The 16,744-nt window shown below is 39.2% G+C and overlaps 1 protein-coding gene across 1 annotated transcript; it reads right to left on the reverse strand.

Moving 5' to 3' along the window:
• Positions 1 to 7,672: 7,672 nt before the first annotated feature.
• Positions 7,673 to 15,784, reverse strand: LOC133018957 (long-chain-fatty-acid--CoA ligase 6-like). The gene is made up of 8 exons (XM_061085298.1): positions 15,752 to 15,784; positions 15,216 to 15,225; positions 11,888 to 11,976; positions 11,303 to 11,419; positions 11,043 to 11,186; positions 10,783 to 10,884; positions 10,591 to 10,662; positions 7,673 to 9,888 (listed from the first exon to the last, which is right to left on the reverse strand). Exons 1-8 carry the CDS (start codon positions 15,782 to 15,784, stop codon positions 9,748 to 9,750), a joined length of 708 nt encoding a protein of 235 aa, XP_060941281.1. The 3' UTR covers positions 7,673 to 9,747.
• Positions 15,785 to 16,744: the final 960 nt, after the last annotated feature.

Below are 16,744 nucleotides of genomic sequence, written 5' to 3' on the forward strand. Positions count from 1 at the left end.
CAGGATCCATTGTTTATTTACATTTAACACATCTTAAATACTTTTTTTCTGACGCCCAAGAGTAAACTTGCATAAAGAGATACAGGACTAACAAATCCAGAATATCATAACCTAGAATAAACTCACATTAAACTTTATTCACCTTAAATTAACCGTTCAAAAAAAGCCTTGTGCACACAGTCAAAATAATAAATCCAGATACATTTAAAGATTGCAAACAACGTATATTTTCCCATCACATGTATAAAACTAAAGCTGTCAGAACAATAGAGAAAGATGGTTATTTAACAAGATACAGGTCTGACATCTAGTGGTCATATGGCACCACATAGCATATAGGAAGGGTTGAAAAAGTGGTTGTGTGGGAAAAAGAAGTGCATTTTCATAAACAGATATAAATATAATATCTGGTAATGTATTCATATTCTTGGTCCTAAAAAGAAAGGCACATGGGGGCACAGCTTGTATGGTGCGCAGACACAAAGCAGCTCTTTAAATAACACATTTGAATAATACAGATTTTCTAATTACATTTTATACATTAAGTCTCATACACGCTGTTTTGAAACTCGTTCTTCTCGAGGAAACTTCACTCACAGGCAGGTGACGTGTTTTCATTCAGTATTTTGTGTCTATGTTCTTAGCAGCCGAGAGGGGCATACAAAGTAAAACTCTTGAGTTTGGCACACCTCTCTCTCATCCTCTGAAAGTACAGATCCCTGTCAGCGTCACTGTCAAAGATAAAGAACCTGGCTGTCTCCGGGATCCCCTTCATGGGCCTTTCCAGCGTCTCCCTCCGCTGTGGCATGCCGTCTTCATAGTTCATCTCACCCACTCGGGGCACCTCTGCGTGGGGCTTCACCTGCTCGGCCTCGCTGGGCCTTCCAGCTGACTCACTGGTATTTGGAAAGGTTGTTCTGGCCACTGGGATGCGTTTCACTTCTCGTCCGACAGGGGTTTTGAACGACACCTTCTTCTTGCACAGAATAGGTCTGCTGAGCTGAGGAAGCAAAACTATGTGTCACCTTTACCACAATCCATGTTACTTTTGATATGAGCAAAAGTGATCACATTTCAAATTACTTCTGAAGGAGACTTTCTTACTTTCACTGGAGTTTTCCGCTTGAATGTTTCTGCCCGATCGAGGACTGACAGACACAAGATTTAATTTACATTGATGCATGACTCACATTGAGATTATGTGGCTCATTATGAGAGTGTTGTGATTGGTGAACAAACAGTAAACCTTGTGCAGGAAATGAGACACATTACCTGATTTAAATGAGTCTGTTTGTATTTGGGTCGCAGCTTCAGGGCCTCTGTGGTTACAAAAAAACAGTACTGATCATGTAAATCAACCTCGTCAGCACTCAGGGACTTTTCCAGAAAATAAAATGATCTGACAAACTTACCTGATCTTAAGATTCTTCTGCACACGAATAGTGGAGGCATCTGCAAACAGAGGTTTAATCCTCATCAGACAATAGAAGACTGTTTTAGGGACATACCAACACACTCAAGTTTGGTCATATTCACATTTTCTGTCATGAGCTGACAAACTAATTTCCACTTGCAAAATTATAGTTTTTCCTAAAGATTGTTATAGAGGTTATTAACCCTGTAATAGGTCTAAGCCTCATGAAGCTTTCCATTTTAAAAGATTACTTTACATTCTCAGAATAGCGCTCAGAAGATCACATACCTCTGCCAATAGCCCCCCTAAATTAAATCAAGCTGGGGGGGGAATCGCAATATTAAAAAAAGTGAAAATAAATATGATGGAAGGATCTGCATCTGTAACAAAATGTTATGTGTTCCCCCCTGACTCATATACTGCATAATTTCCTGGTAATCCGTACTGTAGTTTTTATGTAATCCTGCTAACAAAAAAATAAACAAATCCAAAGGGAAGGGTGATTACATAAATATGCTAAATTTTCAAAATTAGAGTGACTTGTGAAAAAACACCTTCGGTTTCTCCTGAAATAAAATTAACCATTTCCAATCCTTCTTGCATATTCCACAAAATGAACTAGATTATGTGAAATAACGTGTGGGGGGTTTTTCTCTCGCTCACCACTGATGGTAGAAATGTTGGAGAGGTCGTGCATGTTGATGTTCTGGGCGTGGCTCACATCCAGCAAGGTGGAGTTTTTTATGTCAGGATGGAGATCCAGTGTCTCCTCCTTCATAGGGAAAGTCAAAGCTTCCACTGTGAAGAGAAAAGAAGACAAGACGAGAAAAAAGAAAAACATTAGTACAGAATAAACTTGCAAATTTGGGAATGGCATCAATAAAAAGTCACAAACACACACACAAACCATAGTTTTCTCTCCTGAAGATCTCTGGTGAGGGAAGGCTGCTGGAGGATAATGAGGAAGAGGAGTAACAGTCTTCCTCATCATCCTCATCAAAGCTGAAGGTTGCATCTGTCCCCGAGCTGGAAGACGTGACGCTTTCGGGGGTCACTGCCAAGTTCTGCTCCTCTTCTTTAACTCCACTTCCAACGCGTTCAACAGGCTCTGGGTCAGGGGTCATGTTTCCAGTATATGCAGGGCGGCTTGAGGAAAACACAAATTTGCACTGGACAGGCTTGGTGCTGGTCTGTGTGTAGAGGATGAGTGTTGGGGGAAGAAGGAGATACAAACTCAAACACTCACAAAAAGTATAAGAAACATTAGTAAATCCTTTGAAATTAAAAATGTAGTAATTTGCAAATCCTCCCATATAATATTTGTGAGTGTTTGGCTGCATTAACACTCAGTGACCATAGGCTGCACTTATAAAGGCTGACCCCCAGGGGCCACAACATCCCAAGGTTGACTCTGTATCACTTGTGTCCACAGAAATTAGAATGTGGAATTTGATAGGGACTCAACAGCTATTTATTTTAGTCACAGATCATAAATATGGCTTATTTCCATACATTTATCTATTGATTTTTTACAGACGATTCCAATTGTTTGGCTAACTATTTATATCTCTGGCATTGCATTAGTGTTTTTTTACAAACTTTTTTCTCATCTTATTCTACAGAACAATGCCATGTGCACTATCTCGTGATGAGACATCGAAACCCCATCCAATGTAGAAGGAAAGGCTGTGTACATTTGCAAATACTGTGCAAAGACCTATGTTAAGAATGACACAACAATGCAGAAGCGTATAGTCAAGTGCCCAAAGTTTCCTCAGGGCTCAAATCAGCCTATGACAAAACAAAATGTTTATATTTATGTCTGTATATGACAAGTTAAATACAGTTAGTATAAATTACCCACAACATTTCTAGTTTATTCCTGTTAATTCCCGTATATTCCAGTTAATTCCTGTATATTCCCGTATATGGGCCATTCTACCGAATTGGTGCAAAGTCAGGTTGGAAATATTTTGAAATTTTGTATGTTTTATTCCCAAAACTTTTTCCGTATATATATTGTACCATATCTAAAGTACACATATCTAGTAAAAGAACCGTCAATTTTTATGTTGTATTTTCAGACTGTGTTGGAATGTTTTTCCTCTCCCAAAAATTGTCACTACCGAAACATAGCAATAAACTAGAAAAAAAAGTATAATTATTAACCTGTTAAGATTGTGTTTCCTTCCTTTCTCTGAAGAGTATTTTTAAAAATATTTCTTGAAGGTTTTCACAATTAAATCAATAAAAATGAATTTTTCCCAAATTTCAAAGCTCAATTTATACAATTCGTCAAAATCTAAATGCAATATTTCTTTTTAAAATGCATAATACTGCTCATATTGATTCCAGAGTTGATGATTGATGAAATTGAACATACATTAAACCAATCAGTATCATAACATTTTAGTGGATAACTCAATATACTTAATTTTTTACAAAACATCCAGTGTTTCGGTAGTGACTGATGGGATTGAACTACTTACCATTCCATTATGTCACTACCGAAACGATCATGTCACTACCGAAACGTTACCATTTGTTTCGGTAGTGACTGTTTCGGTAGTGACAATACTAGCTAATTTTGAGCATAGCTAAAGAATGCTAGTTAGCACATGGCTAGCATACACATCTTTGAAGAGGTGTACACACATAAAAACACAATACTTTGCATAAAACCCCAAAAAGTTTACTTAATTGAAGATAATATGTGTTACGGTAGTGACAATTCTTAAGGTTACACGCTGATTTTCAGACTTTGGAACACATTTACATCAAAAGTATGGGTTTTAGCTAAATACCATTGAGCCAGGAGGGACAGGGATGCAGTGTCACTGCCTGCTCAAAAATGCAGGGGTGTGGCTAAAAACCGGGCTTAGCCAATGGACTAAAACTCTTGTGTTTCGGTAGTGACATGAAAACTGGGGACATGATTTTTTGACTATAGTTTTTTAATTTAAAAATTAAACCTACAATAAATCTAAATCTTCCAAGTTCTGTTTGAACTAAATCATAAAGATCTTTGAAATAAGATCACTGAAAAAAATCTAAAAAATTGATAAGGTGTTATTTTCAGAAATTGAAATTTAGATGTCAGGGTTGGGGACAGCTACTTCGCAATAGAAAGTACCCTATAAATGATGATTTTGTATATATTTAGCTTATCCCTATCTCATTTAATGTCTTGGGTTTAAATAGACCTTAACACATTCTTAGTAAAAATCTATGTCATGAATACTTAATTGTTTTGTAAATAGCTTTTCTTGTTGGGGGACCATACTTTGAATCAATTCGTAGAATGGCCCATATACCCGTTAATTCCCATGGAAAGTTTCCAACTTTGAATATTCCCGGAATTTTGCAACCCTACCCTCACTGGATCGGATGGTTTGACCGGGTGGTCGATCACCTCCTGCTCTTCAGCCTCCTCTGGAAACGCCTCATGATGCCTGTTGGTCAGAAGTCTCCTGGGCTCTGGGCGTAGTGAGATCCAACAGGAAATGAGTATTTATGACTTTAATCCATATGTTCAGCCTTTAGCACTGACTCCAGTACAGCAGATTTAGTATAAATACATTTTATAAAGTCAATGGTTTATGTCAGGTATCCTATAGTTATTTGTGGATTTAAAGGCAAATGAACACAGATGCTCAAAAACTGGTGGAGAGAGAGAGAGAGATGGAGAAACAGAAAGAGAGAGAGAGAGATGGAGAGAGAGAGATGGAGAAACAGAAAAAGAGAGAGAGAGATGGAGAAACAGAAAAAGAGAGAGAGAGAGATGGAGAAACAGAAAAAGAGAGAGAGAGATGGAGAAACAGAAAAAGAGAGAGAGAGATGGAGAAACAGAAAGAGAGATGGAAAAACAGAGAGAGAGAGAGAGAGAGAGAGATGGAGAAACAGAAAAAAAAGAGAGAGAGATGGAGAGAGAGAGATGGAGAAACAGAAAGAGAGCGAGAGAGAGAGAGAGAGATGGAGAGACAGAAAAAGCGAGAGAGAGAGATGGAGAGGGAGAGATGGAGAAACAGAAAGAGAGATGGAAAAACAGAGAGAGAGAGAGATGGAGAAACAGAAAAAAAAAGAGAGAGAGATGGAGAAACAGAAAGAGAGAGAGAGAGAGAGAGAGAGAGAGAGAGAGAGGTGGAGAAACAGAAAAAGAGAGAGATGGAGAAACAGAAAGAGAGATGGAAAAACAGAGAGAGCGAGAGAGAGCGAGAGAGGGGGGGAGTGAGTGAGTTTTGTGTGTGTGTGTGTTTTGTGTAGGTGTAGGTGTGTGTGTGAGTGAGTGAGTGGTGTGTGTTTTTTTGTGTGTGTGTGTGTGTGTGTGTGTGAGTGAGTGAGTGAGTGAGTGTTTTGTGTGTGAGTGAGTGTTTTGTGTGTGTGTGTGTGTGTGTGTGTGTGTGTGTGTGTGTGTGTGTGTGTGTGTGTGTGTGTGTGTGTGTGTGTGTTTTGTGTGTGTGTGTGTGTGTGTGTTTTGTGTGTGTGTGTGTGTGTGTGTTTTGTGTGTGTGTGTGTCTTCTCACTGTATCGTCTTCTCATCGCTGGTGTGCCTGGTAATCCTCTGTCCACGTGACCAGCTCCACGTTTCTTTGGCCCCATTTCCCCCCCACTAACCAACCGGCAGACCGAGCTAAACGTGACGCGGTGCCACCGGACTAACGGCCAGCTAACGGTAGAGATGACGTCACGAACACTTTGACCCAGATATTATCGGTAAAAGTAAAGTAAGCTTCTCGTTTCCGGTCTCTGAGACGGATCCTACCACCCGAGCACACCTGTCGATGTGATGAGGGGGGAAATAGTCCTTACCGGAAGTGCTGCTCATCTAAATCTGATTTACAAATAGTATTTCTTCGCTAATTCCGGTATCCACTGTCATCTAGTGGTCACAACTACAATAAACGAAAATTATTTTTGTCGTGCACTGATTGCTGGTTTTACATCAAATTGCCCTTGAAGGATAATTAAGATTTTCTTTTATGGACAACTTTAGTTAATCACATGCTGCACAAACCCAACAAGAGCAGCAGAGGAACCCAGCAGCCAGCAGGGGGCAGCCTCAGAACATCACATGGAAACAAGCAGCAGCAGACTGCTAGGAAATAAAGCAGCAAAGATCCAGGGATTTGTTGTTGTAGTTTTGTGCAGAAGTGAGGCCTCACCTGGTCTGTGCATGAAGTGGAAGTCAACCTGAGAAGCTAAACTTGAACGAGGACATCCAGAGGGGGACAGAGAGACAGCTCACCTTCAAAGTAAAAGTTCAATAGGCCGAAGGTTTGATTAATGAGTAATGAGTGACCCTTACTCCTTGTGCTAGTTGATGGGAACAATATGTAATTTATATGATCACCGAATATAAACTAGAAGCTTTTGCATGATTTTTCAGAATTATATTAAATTAAATATATCCCACACTGTGATTCTTGTAAGTCGCAGAAGCCAAGGTTGGAAACTACTGGGTTATTCTCTAACAATAGGTTTTAAAAGCATGTTAAATCATCCAGTGTCTAAAATCCAAAAATATAAAAGTAACTTTTAAGTAAGGCTGTCAAATATATGTAGTAAAGTAGAAAATACAATGGTTTTCTCTGAAATGTGTTACAAAAGCAGCATATAATGACACAGACACACACACACAATAATTTGTCCATCTTCTTGTTGTGCTTAGTTTCTCTTGGGAATGAGCAGGCAGTGTGGCCTAGGGGGTAGACTGGTCGTTCTCCAACAAGAAGGTTGGGTTCAATCCCCACTGTACCCTATCTGCATGCCTAAGTGTCCTTGGCAAGATACTGAACCCTAAAAATTTGCAGGACTTCAACCACCTATTAATTTCAAAATATCTTAACCATCTGACAGAATATGGTTCTAATGATTCTGGGCTTTTGATCCTTAATACACGTCTAAGATACATGGTATAACTTGGGATGTAAGATGTACCAAGACCTTGTACCTGAATAAAATACCATGGTATAAAAAACTTTGTCCTTACTCCTGAATTCAAAGTTGCAGAAAGTGTAAAAACATTAATTTACTTTAAGCACCTTAAGTAAAAGTACAGGAATAGAAGCCATTTAAAAATTATTTATGTTTTCATTTAGCTGATATTTCACTGCAATTTTAAATCATTTTAAGATGAATTAAATTGCATACTTTTTTATAAAAGGTAGATAAATATATACTAGTTGTATGAAACGTTAAAAACAAAAGCTGTGTGTAAAAAGCTTTGAATAAACCAGGAAGAAAGAAATCAGACACCGGTTTAAAATCATTCCAGAATATCTTTTATTTCATTGCCCTTTTTTCCTAGTCCCCGCCCTCCCTCATCCCTATTGCTGCACTCAATCATTACAAGGATATGGTGCTGATTCCATTTTACAGCAGAATAGATAAATAAATAATTACAATTCATCTCGTTACACGCAAAAAGAGAAAAAAAAAATCCATTCAAACCATTGATTTAATAAATATGCTTACATCTAGCTGTCCTCATTTATGTACATCCACATTGTTTATGCTTTGGGACGGTAATCAACTTAAAAAGCCTATACATTATTTCTATGTGTAAACCCCTTCAGAGAAAAATCATTTCTTTACTTGTTTTAAAAGTTAATGTATGTTCTGTTCGCTTTCGGTGAGTGGAATTCATCGGCTTTGCCTACGTTACAAAGCCTTGCACTAGCAGCGGTGGCTGTGGGGCAGCTGTATACAAACCTGCTATTAATGGCCACAAAGAATAAGTTGCCCATTTTTCAAGTCAAATGCTATCGGTCCCAGCACTGCAGGGCAAACTGCGTGCATTGCCCCGAGCTCTGCTTTTTGCATCGTGTTCTGTTTTTTTGTTTGTTTTCCTTTTACCTGTCATTCATACTCTCTGTGCAAAAGATGGACGGGACAAAAACTGAAAGATTCGAATGTGTCGAGTGTGCAGCGTGAACTTTGATGGTCGTTACAGTGGGGCAAGTCCTTCATATAAACGAGGAGCATGCATGCCAAACTGCGGATGACAGACGAGTGGAGACACGACACAAACTGTGATGCTCCACAGTGGAACAGTGTCGACAACAGTGATTCCTTACAATCGTAATCCTGCTCTCGAACAGGTGGATTTTGGTCTAATTGTGCAACAATCGGAGGGGGTTCAATATAACTTCAGATGTTGCTTAAGCTGATCAGGTGAACTGTTCCCCACTGGGGATGCAGTTCACCCCGGTTGCACAGGGTGTCAGTATTCCCTCACATCTACACCTCTCCTCTGGCTACACTGGACACAGCTGTCAAAGCCCAGCAGTGGATTTTGGTTGACTGTTCAGGCTGGTGGGTTGAAACTGATGGAGGAGCAGAGTTAGCCGGAAACAGGAGTTGGACTTCTCAACGTAAAAGTGCTGATGAGTGTGTGCTGCTGGGGACGGAGCATTTGATGGTTTGTTGGGGTGGATCGCAGGTAGCGGTGTATGGAAGATTCAATCGTGGCAAAAATTAGAACAAGTCAAACGAAGAAAAACGATACACATTTATATATGTGTGTTCGGTGTTTACACTGTGTCATAACGAAATTGAGAACTTTATATTTAATGGACAATAACACAATTCATTACGTGACATCAATTTTCCAGGCCGCATTAAAAACAAATACACAGGAAGCTAAGTTAAGAGGTGTATTACACAACAGTGCAAACAAAGCACTGTCATTACTCTGTTTGTGCCAAAATCCTCAATCACAGGTCAGCACAGGGACAATAAGCCAATTATTGCTGGCATGAGACTCAAGGATGGATGAATCTTGCAGTATATATAATTACTACATCGACAGAAGATAGAATATCTTCATGGTACGAAAGGTCGCTCACTATAAATTTCTAAAGTACAGTAATTTCCTTTTCTGTTGGTAGAACAAAAGTCGTAACAAGATACACTGCAACATGTGTCCATACTGTGGTCTCACATTCAGCCCATCAGGGTTTTTGTTCTGTTTTTAAATTTGACTTCAAAAATTCATGTCATAATGAAAAGCAATAAATTCCATTATTGATTCTAAAAGCTAAATAACTGTCTTTTTTAAAAACCTGTCGTTCCATTTAATTATGACACAGTAAATGCATATACATAACAAGGACATGCACACAACGTTGTGCACTACCTTTCACTTTATTTCTTTGTTTGATTTGTTTTTATTTAGCTGCTGTTAAATCTTACAAAGCAGAGCCACGTTTCACTTGCTTTCCCGAAGCAGGTTAAACCCAAGGTGAAGCATCTCTGACCGCTGGCACGTCGACGGTCAAAGCAGATCTTAGTGTTAAGATGCTCGAGGGAAAAAACGTGGTCTCCACAGTCCTTCACATGGAGATGCTGTTGTAGAGCTGGTCGATCTTCCCCTTGAAGAACTCCTTCAGCTCGGATCTCTTGGCCTTGAGCGTCGGAGTCAGGAGGCCGTTCTCGATGGAGAACATCTGGTTGTGGATGTAGATGTTCTTCACCTGAATACAGGAAATAAAAAAAGATGGTGACTGTTTGTGTAACTTCAGGTGATATTGTGAGGCATTAGCTTAAAACATGGAATTATCCAAGGAAATAAACATAAAGTTAGTAACTTGCCCTGACTGAATTTGTTATACTTATACATTTTTCAAAAATACAGTCTGTAATATTTATAAAGATTTAAGAATAAATTGAACAGTATAAATACAAATTTGCTTCAGAGTAAATATTTTTCTGTTATTTACCAAGACATTTATATAAAGACGTATCTCCAAGTCCTCCCACTATTGAGGAATTTAATATCTCAGATACAGAGCTGCGGTATCGAGGTCCTGTCGAGACATGTGCTCCACCAACTATGAGTCAGTCTCAAAAACTGAACTAACCAGGAAAATTAACACTTGAACAAACTCCAGTGTGACAAGAACGACCTGCCAGAAACGATCTTTGAGAAAAAATGTATTTGTTGAGTACTTTGACTTTTTAATTTGGTCCATTTCCCCATCTACTAACATAGAGGAAGCAGCGTTCATGACCTACACTGCAACCATCTTTATACACAGGCTTTGGTTAGACCACTGTAACTCCACTGGAGCAATTTGTGAAAACTCTGACCCTACAAAGATGTATTCATAAATCATCTGATAGCTTCAAGTCACGAATAAAATGATGCAGAAAACAAACAATTTTTCCCTGCTTACCTGCTCAAACGAGTGGAGGCCGCTGGCTTTGCCCAAACGCACTAAATCTTCAAGGATTGCCTTCTTTAGCTCCTGTTGCCAAAAAAAAGGAAAGTTTTCTTTCTTAAACTTCATTTTCTCAGCATCTGTCATTAACAACTTTATCTGAAGCTTGATCGTATCTCACAAAAGTCTGAACCATGTGTCACCTACCGTGTTTTTACAGAGGTCTTTGTAGGTACCCAGCATGCCTTTCTTCTTGGCCCACCCAGGCATTACTTCAGGGTCAGGAACCACAATCCCCACCAAACAGGACTGCAAAGGGCAAATGACCACAAGGAGAAAAGGTCAAAAGATTTTACCCATGAAGATATGGTGTAAAAACAACTAAGAGCCAATGTTAAGGTCAATAGAACATTAGGATACTGTGCATGTGTTTGTCTGTGTGTGTGTGAGTCTGATTTTGTCCTTACCTGCAGACTGTCTCCATGAACATACAGCTGCGCCACAGGTTCACCCCTAATGTAGATGTTCTCGATCTTCTCCGGGGAGATGTACTCGCCTTGCGCCAACTTGAAGATATGCTTCTTCCTGTCGATGATCTTCAGCGTGCCGTTCTAAACGAGACATGAGGTTGAGAACAGGGTGAAAATTCCTCCAACAAATGCAAGGTGCAACATATTTGACTATAATAAGTAAATATTGAAGTCCAATGTAATCCGCGGGTTCTTACAGGTAACCATTTGCCGATGTCTCCGGTGTGGAGCCAGCCGTCTGTGTCTAGCGTCTCGGCCGACCTCTCTGGGTCTTTGAGGTAGCCCTTAAACACGTTTGGTCCCTTTACACAAACCTAGATGGAAGATTAGAAAAGGTTACATATCATATCTTTTTTAATTCTTTCTGCTCTGGTAATATTTTCCCCCAAAAATTCACATCTTGATTGTGGCCCTGAAGTGCAAATCTTAACGTCAAATCACAAACAACAAAGGACGAAACACATTAAAATTGCTGATTGGACGGACGCACTGTTCGTCTTTTTAATACTGACGAAAATGCTGTCATAGTGATTTGATGTTGTGTTTTCTTATGTGTTATCATCTTTTCTTATTTGAGGTTAGGTTTTCTAATTTGTGTTTATCGTGATTTTCCCTTCAGCTCCACATCTTGTGTCTGGCCTTGTGTCTTCCAATCAAAGGGGCATTGTCAAATTTCCAATGATCACATGATCTTAAACTCTCACTGAACACACACATATACCCTCATTATACAGCTGATGTGCAATATGTACATTTCTGTCTTTCAAAATCATGCTGCTCACCTCTCCCTCTCCCTTAGAGGCAAAGTAGTTCTTATCAGGAACGTCCACCAGTTTGATGATGTTACATGGCAGCGGAGCTCCGACGTGACCTGTTGGTCAGACAGAGAAAAAAGAGTTAGACAGGATAGGAAAAACTCAAAGAAAAGAGAGAAGAGAAGTAAGATACGTTTCCCCATAGATCCAGATATCTCATGCAATATGAGAACTGAGCAGTAGGGGGCAATGCTAGCCTGAATTTAAATGGTAAGTGTTATCTAATTGTCCTAAATTACTGAACCTGCTGTAAGTGGCACACAGGCAGGGGCACATACCAGCTGCCATTCGTGTTAGTGGTTCTTTTCTGATATGTGGTCAGACAACAAGTATCGTGTCTGTGTCATTTTTGGTTCAGCTGTCTTTCCTCCCTAAAAATATGTGAACGTGAAGATCAAAGATTATATCAAAGGATCATAAAAAACGAATGCCACTTACTCCTGCCACTGTATCTGAGGAATGTTAGTTCATTTAGTTTTAAGTGTTGTATAAAACATTGTTTGAAATCACGTGTAGGCAACAGATTTTAAAGTCTCGTGTTTTGTGCAGTTGTTGAAACATCTGCAGTAAATGAAGATGATGAAGAGAGAAATAATTTACTTTTTGCGTGGTTATTTTTAAGCAATTATGTGGCTTAAGAGGACAATTACACATCTACTAAAGTCCTGACTCATCACCCTGTTCTCAGGAGAGTGGATGTAATTAAAAAGCGATGAAGTTTTCACTGTGGTTTTCTTACTGAGCCTTTTAATACAAAACAAACAGTCACTTCAGTTCTGCCAATAGAGTGGAAACTAATGTAACTGAGCAGGTGTTGGCATGTTCATGAGTCCCTGAGGAAGAGCACTGAGCTGTGATGTCATGTTACAGTTGTTCTCTAGAAGTATTTTTTTTTTTAAATTGTGGAGGCAAACAACTGTCACTGGAACGGACAGGACGCCATGTTAGAATTATCAAGTTCTCGTGTATCCTGTGTTCACATTGACAAGTCGTTCTAAAACTGGTCCCTTCACCAATCCATAGTCTTATACATCTTCTCAGTGCAAAACTAATGTGGATCTCTTTTCACCAAACTGAGATCAAACTATTGTGACAAACATTTTGTATTTAGATATATTCCGAAAAAAATAAAGTTATTTACCAACAAATTTACTTATATTGGTAAACACACTTAAAATAAGTTTTTTTTTTAACTTTAATCTAAGAAAGCTATTTTTTTGTGTGTTTCCAACTGAATTATCTTTTAAAAATGTTCAGGGCAGACATTACATTTTTAATCAGTAACTGTTTGAGGAAATAGTGTGTAGCAAATAAATAAACCCTATAATTATTAATTATTTTTATTTTCGAAAACAAATATTTTGTAAACAAGTAAATGACATGACCTATTCAACATTTGTTATTACTTTTACAAGATAATGGGGGTTATTTTTCATTATTAATTATGATAAAGTCCTATTATATACATTCAATAATAACAAAATAATTCATTTTTGAGAAATACTACCGTTTTAAAATGCACTGCCTTATTGTGTTTTGACTTTGTCTATAAACTTATTTTTGAATGAGGGCCCTCATTAAGTGTAAACCTCATCGACATGGAAAATCCCCATCAATGCCAAAAGGCTTAAACCAACAATGCAGAAACCGCGGCAGTAATGACAGATGATGAACATCTTCTTTACCCGCTTGTTGATGTTGGCATTGGCCTGAACTCTACTACTTTTACAGACTAATGTGCAGTGATGCCGGTAACGCGCTACTTAGTAACGCGTTACTCTAATCTGACTACTTTTTTCAGTAACGAGTAATGTAACGCGTTACTATTTCCAAACCAGTAATCTGATTAAAGTTACTTGTCCAAGTCACTGTGCGTTACTATTTTGTCATTAATAGTAAAATATATATTTGATTTCGTGCCGCGGATGGGGGAGCTGCCGCCCTCCGCTCCACGCAGCCGGAGGCTCGGTGTTCGGCGCGACGTATTTTGGGGGGGGGGGGTCCTCGTCCGCGGCTCCTCACGGCGTCTCTGGTGCGGGGGCTTCCTTTCTCTTGGACCGAGGGGTTGTGTCTGGCCGCGTGCCGGGCCCTTCTCGCGGATCACCTCAGCTACGTCGCCCGCTACGTTCGCCCCCCCCGGCGGTGCACCTCGGCCGGCGCCTAGCAGCTGACTGAGACCTGGTGCGGACCACTCGCCCCACTCCACTGTTTCACTCATTACATGCGATTACTACATAAGATTAGTCCAAAGTTACACATGTTGACATGATATCAGCCTACATGTGGTGTTATACTCTTGTTTTGTTTTGTAAAACCACTCCTTGCTTCCCTAATGCTGTGAACAACAGGTACAATGTTCATAAAACATGTTGAAAAGAATTTAATAGTTACATTTATAACCAATGTATAAATAGTAAGTTTTGCCATTACAGTGTTAACAGTTAAATATGTCAGGTCAAGAAAGACTGTCTTAATTTTATTTTAGAAAAACAAGTATTTATGTCAAGTGAAGTCAAGAAAGACTGTCTTTATTTTATTTTTTATTGTTTTATAAAAAAAAAGAAGTATTTAAGTTAAGTTAATTCAAGGAAGACTTTTGTTTTTATAAAAACATGTATTTTTTCAAGAATTAGTTTTTAAGTTACATTGTACATTGTTGTTGTGTACATTACTGTTAAAAATCCACTAATAAAGTGAGTGTTGGCAAAACCGGTTGTCATTTTTATGTTGAGCCGGCGGGGGTGTTGTCGGCAGCTGCGGAATGTAACTAAGAAAGTAACTAGTAATCTAACTTAGTTACTTTTAAAATCAAGTAGTCTGTAAAGTAACTAAACTACTTTTAAAATCAAGTAGTCTGTAAAGTAACTAAGTTACTTTTTCAAAGTAACTGTGGCAACACTGCTAATGTGGCCCGGCAGCTTCTCTCTCTCCATCTGTCTCACCCTCCCCTACTTGTTTTGCGGAACAGGATCCGGCACCTCTTGGTTATGGCCTGCGCCATTCCACTAGAAAAAATGATTTCCAGTTATACCTTTTCTGCCTCACTGCATGAACACAGTCTTTATTTACGAAAGGAATGAGCCTATCATGAATATACTTGTAGCAGTGATAACTTGAGCTGCTGTCGTGTGAAAAAAATATGAATTTTCCTCTAGGATCCGTGAAAGAAATTAGATTTTTAGGCGACGGGTGAGGACACTTTTTGCAGTGTGCACAGGGGAAAACCCGCTGCAGCTCTCGGTGTGTATAAATACTGAGAAGGCGCCGTTATCAACAGCTTGTATTCACTTCTCACCAGGAATAGTCTGCAAGAGGAAAACACAAAGACAAGATCAAGAGAAGAAGGGAAGATACTCTGGAGAAAACTTACTCCAACCGGACAATAGCTTTTGCGCATTCCCTCTTACGGATAATACAACAACAAATACTGTAAGTGATCTTATACTAACTCAAGACTTTATTCTAACACCGAATGTCTCATACTGCAATATCTGTGACTGTTCTGCTGAGAACAGATATCACAGATCATGTCTTGGATAACGTCATTGCGTTGACTCCGGAACATAAACGCCCGCTCATGAGCCCCTGCGTGCCCAGGCCATGAACTTTCCATAATGAATAAGGGTTTTAAGGGTCATAAACACTGGATCCTACATTTCCCATCGTAACCCACAAACCTCGGTCCTCTGCGTTAGAACACTTCTCCTAATGGCTGCTAATAGCTTCAGCTGGTATTCTCCTTCAACACACTGACCTTGTGTTTCCTGTTTGTTTCACAGACGACGATTTAGACGATATGCCACAATACATAACTTTGTTGTCGGAACCTACCATGGACGACCCCTGGAACGTGCTTTCCTCCATGCTCTGAGAGCCTCCCTCATCTCCCTCAACCTTTATGTGAAGTTATGAAGAGAGGATGTGATGTTGTTGGGATTTCTAATTTTTAACTATAGTCTGTGTCTGACTGAACTCTTAACAAATAAAGATAGAAGCATTTCAAATTATATTTGTACTCTTAACAATAAAGATAGAAGTAGTTTTAGCTAGATATTAGGTCTTCATACAGAATATTAGCAATAACCTTTTGATTCTCAGAATGTTCAATCATGAAACTAGCTACAAATGTGTGTGCGTCACATTGATGGTCAGTCTCACAGCTGTCTTGATAGGAGGTCAGACAGAGTGACAGAGGTTTGTTTTGATATAGCTGAAACATAATAACATCTTTGCTTCGCTGGACAACAGTTTTGCCCCACATTGCATCTGCTGGTTCAAGGCCATTTATGAAGTAAACAGGTTGCCAAGCAACTATAACGTCATTGGGAGTGTCTCCCTGTCTACTTCCGTATTCAAATGCCAGGAGGATGGCCTGCGCGTGCGCACTTCCGAGGAGGGAGGAACGAAGATCTACTGTTATAAAATAGACAGGTGTCGGATGTTCAGGGCGCTCTGATACAACTAATGAACTGGAAGCCCATTGCTCTGCTGTAACCTGTTCATTGCTCTCCTAAATAAATACTTATACTATATGCTTTCACAACGTGCACTGCTGTTAAAGGACTTGCTGCTCATTATCTATGTTTTTGGTTGGTTCAACACATTTGTGATGCTCAGTAATAATAGTAATAGCCTGGACAACTTACTCAGCTATTATTACATGCTCACCAATACTTGGAAAACCTTGGAAAAAAAGGCTTTAACATGCAGGTCACTTAACATGAAACAGGATATAAAGGTATGGTGTAAAATACATTTTTAAAGTTTCTTTCCGTTAGTGAGTGAATATTAGTGAAAAGGATGATAAGGTGTCTTGTCAATCTG

Source organism: Limanda limanda, chromosome 14 (genome assembly GCF_963576545.1).
Source record: "Limanda limanda chromosome 14, fLimLim1.1, whole genome shotgun sequence".
In the NCBI taxonomy this organism is placed as follows: Eukaryota; Metazoa; Chordata; class Actinopteri; order Pleuronectiformes; family Pleuronectidae; genus Limanda; species Limanda limanda.

What these genes read in the sequence shown, in the direction of transcription:
- LOC133018957 (XM_061085298.1), bottom strand. Translation starts at nt 15,784, where the DNA reads ATGGAGGAAAGCACGTTCCAGGGGTCGTCCATG. An exon ending in CCTCTAAGGGAGAGGGAGAG is followed by an intron (nt 11,420 to 11,887) that starts GTGAGCAGCATG and finishes TCTTCCATCTAG; the next exon opens with GTTTGTGTAAAGGGACCAAA. An exon ending in GCCTCCACTCGTTTGAGCAG is followed by an intron (nt 9,889 to 10,590) that starts GTAAGCAGGGAA and finishes TCCTGTATTCAG; the next exon opens with GTGAAGAACATCTACATCCA.